Source organism: Carlito syrichta, unplaced genomic scaffold, assembly GCF_000164805.1.
Source record: "Carlito syrichta isolate Samal-C Ts95f unplaced genomic scaffold, Tarsius_syrichta-2.0.1 Scaffold120490, whole genome shotgun sequence".
Classification (NCBI taxonomy): domain Eukaryota; kingdom Metazoa; phylum Chordata; class Mammalia; order Primates; family Tarsiidae; genus Carlito; species Carlito syrichta.
The window spans coordinates 315,176-317,527 of NW_007064586.1; the positions used below are offsets into that span (position 1 = coordinate 315,176).

Genomic DNA, 2,352 nt, shown 5'->3' on the forward strand with positions numbered 1-2,352 from the left:
CACAACAGAAAATACATATTTATTATAAAATAATGTGTGTTTCCTGATGAGAGTAGAAAGATAACATTATGAGCTACTATAAAAAGCTCTGGAGCTCAGTCTCTGTGAAATGGGGTGCGAGGCTCCTGCATCACTCTGGAGCCACCGACACGAGGCTCTCTGTGCCTGTACGGGACAGGTAGGGCCTAGCCCGTATAGCAAGTATGTGGCTCAGGTCCTGCTGGAAACCCAAGGAGTCTAGGTGGTGCACATAAGATGGTCTGGCCACAATGATCAAAGAGGAGAGCTTGAGGTCAGCAGGGAACTGGTTCTGAGAAGGGCCAGGACATGATAACCTTGCCCCTCATTATACTGGAGTGTAGAAGAGTCTCTTGGGCTGATAGTCCTGGTTTAGAAGATGGGACCCAATAACCTTATGCTGGGTTGGTTGCCCAAACGTCTGTGCTGAGGAAAAGCTGCACAGCCTTTCGCAGGACAACTTAGCCCACCAATCTCCCTGGTGTGGCCAAAGTGCCAAAAGTACATGTGGTGGCAGCCTGATGGGCTGCTGGCTGAAATTTTTGTACTTCAGATCTTGTCCATACTGATGGCAGAAAGAGAAGAAACGTTAAAAGACCAGTAACCAAGGGCAGCTGGCCTGAACTGTTCTACATTTCAAGTCTCTTGGTCCCAAAGAACAAGAATGTTTTCTCTAAGTGGGAAACTTTCTACCTGCCCTAAACAGAAAGGCAGTCCCACACACAACCCTTTCCCCTATAAAAAGTCTCCTAGATCCCTTAGACTTCAGAAGAGCAATGAGTCCCTCGTGCGATGGAAGTCCAACCCTCCAGTGATGTGGAACCTCCCTCAGCAGTACCTGGAGAAAGCAGCCAGGGTGAGCACCTCAAGCAGCAGCTCTGAGCCACAGAAGAAGAGCAAGATGCTGTTCATGATGGCTTCCAGGCGGAGCACGTAGGTCTGCAGCAGGAGGTAATAGGAGGCCATCATGGCAGAGGGGAAGGTCAAGGCCACGCTAATACCAAGTGGCATCTTTCGTTGGCAGAGGTTTCCCTTTGTACCTGTCAGACACAGCCCATGGAGTCACCTCCACGTGGTCTGCTTTCCCTGGCCTTGGGAAAGCTGGATAAGATATGACAGACTGGTGAGGCAGACAAAAGAGAGCCTGAACAGTGGGGCGCAGATTTAAAAATGGGGTCCCACTGTACTAAAAATGTGAGGGTTTGGGAGAGTGACAAGATTGGGGTTGTTTACTCGAAAGGTCCTGCTTCTAGTCTAGCTCCCCTCAAGGGACAAGGGGATCTTTATTGGGGGAAAATTTTTTTTTTGAGTTGGGGTCTCACTGTCGCCCAGGCTGGAGTGCAGTGGCACGCTCATGGCCACCGCAGCCTCGACCTGCTGGACTCAGGCAATCCTTCTGTCTCAGCCTTCCAGGTAGCTGGAACTACAGGCACACGCTACCATGCCCGGCTTATTTTTTGATTTACTGTACAGAAAAGGTCTCACCAAGTTGCCCAGGCTAGTCTCGAACCCCTGAACTTAGGCAATCCTCTCACCTCGGCCTCCCAAAGTGCTGGGATTACAGGCTTGAGCCACTGTGCCCAGCCGAGAAATTTTAATTATAGAAATAATATACAATCATCAAAAAATGTTCAACTAAGCTGGGCTCAGTGGCTCAGCCTGTAATCCCACACTTTGGGAGGCTGAGGTGAGTGGATTGCCTGAGCCCGCGGGTTCAAGACCCGCCTGGGCAACTTGGCGAGACCTCATCTCTACAATAAATCAAAAATTAGCCGGGCGTGGTAGCGCACGCCTGTAGTTCCAGCTACTTGGGAAGCTGAGGCAGAAGGATCGCCGGAGCCCAGCAGGTCGAGGCTGCGGTGACCAGAAGCGGCCACTGCACTGCAGTCTGAGTGACAGAGTGAGACTCCAACTCAAAAAAAAAAAAAAAAGTTCAACTAATACAGAAAATAATTTTAGAGAAAGCAAAATGTGAAAGGCTTCCATGTCCCTACCCCCTGAAGACTGTTACTATTAGAGAATGACACAAACTGTTTCAGATTTTTTGGTATAAGTCTACTCACACAGAGAATACTACCCTACATTCCATTTTGCAACTTATATTTCCCCCACAGACATTTTTCGACATACATAAGTACCTTTCTTTTTTTTTTTGAGTTGGAGTCTCACTCTCACCCATACTGGAGTGCAGTGGCCACAGCCTCGACCTGCTGGGCTCCGGCGATCCTTCCGCCTCAGCGCTACCACGCCCGGCTGATTTTTTGATTTATTGTAGAGATGAGGTCTCACTGCCCAGGCGGGTCTCGAACCCGTGGGCTCAGGCAGTCCACTCAC

General features: G+C 49.6%; 1 protein-coding gene across 1 annotated transcript in view; it reads right to left on the minus strand.

Moving 5' to 3' along the window:
* The window catches only part of TMEM216 (transmembrane protein 216), a 4,212-nt gene continuing 1,860 nt past the window's right edge, over positions 1–2,352 (minus strand). Inside the window, exons 2-3 of the mRNA XM_021707555.1 lie at positions 857–1,058; positions 1–583 (exon numbers count right to left, since the gene is read on the minus strand). Coding sequence (XP_021563230.1) covers positions 568–583; positions 857–1,058 — 218 coding nt within the window. The 3' untranslated portion in view covers positions 1–567. The remainder of the gene's footprint in view (positions 584–856; positions 1,059–2,352) is intronic.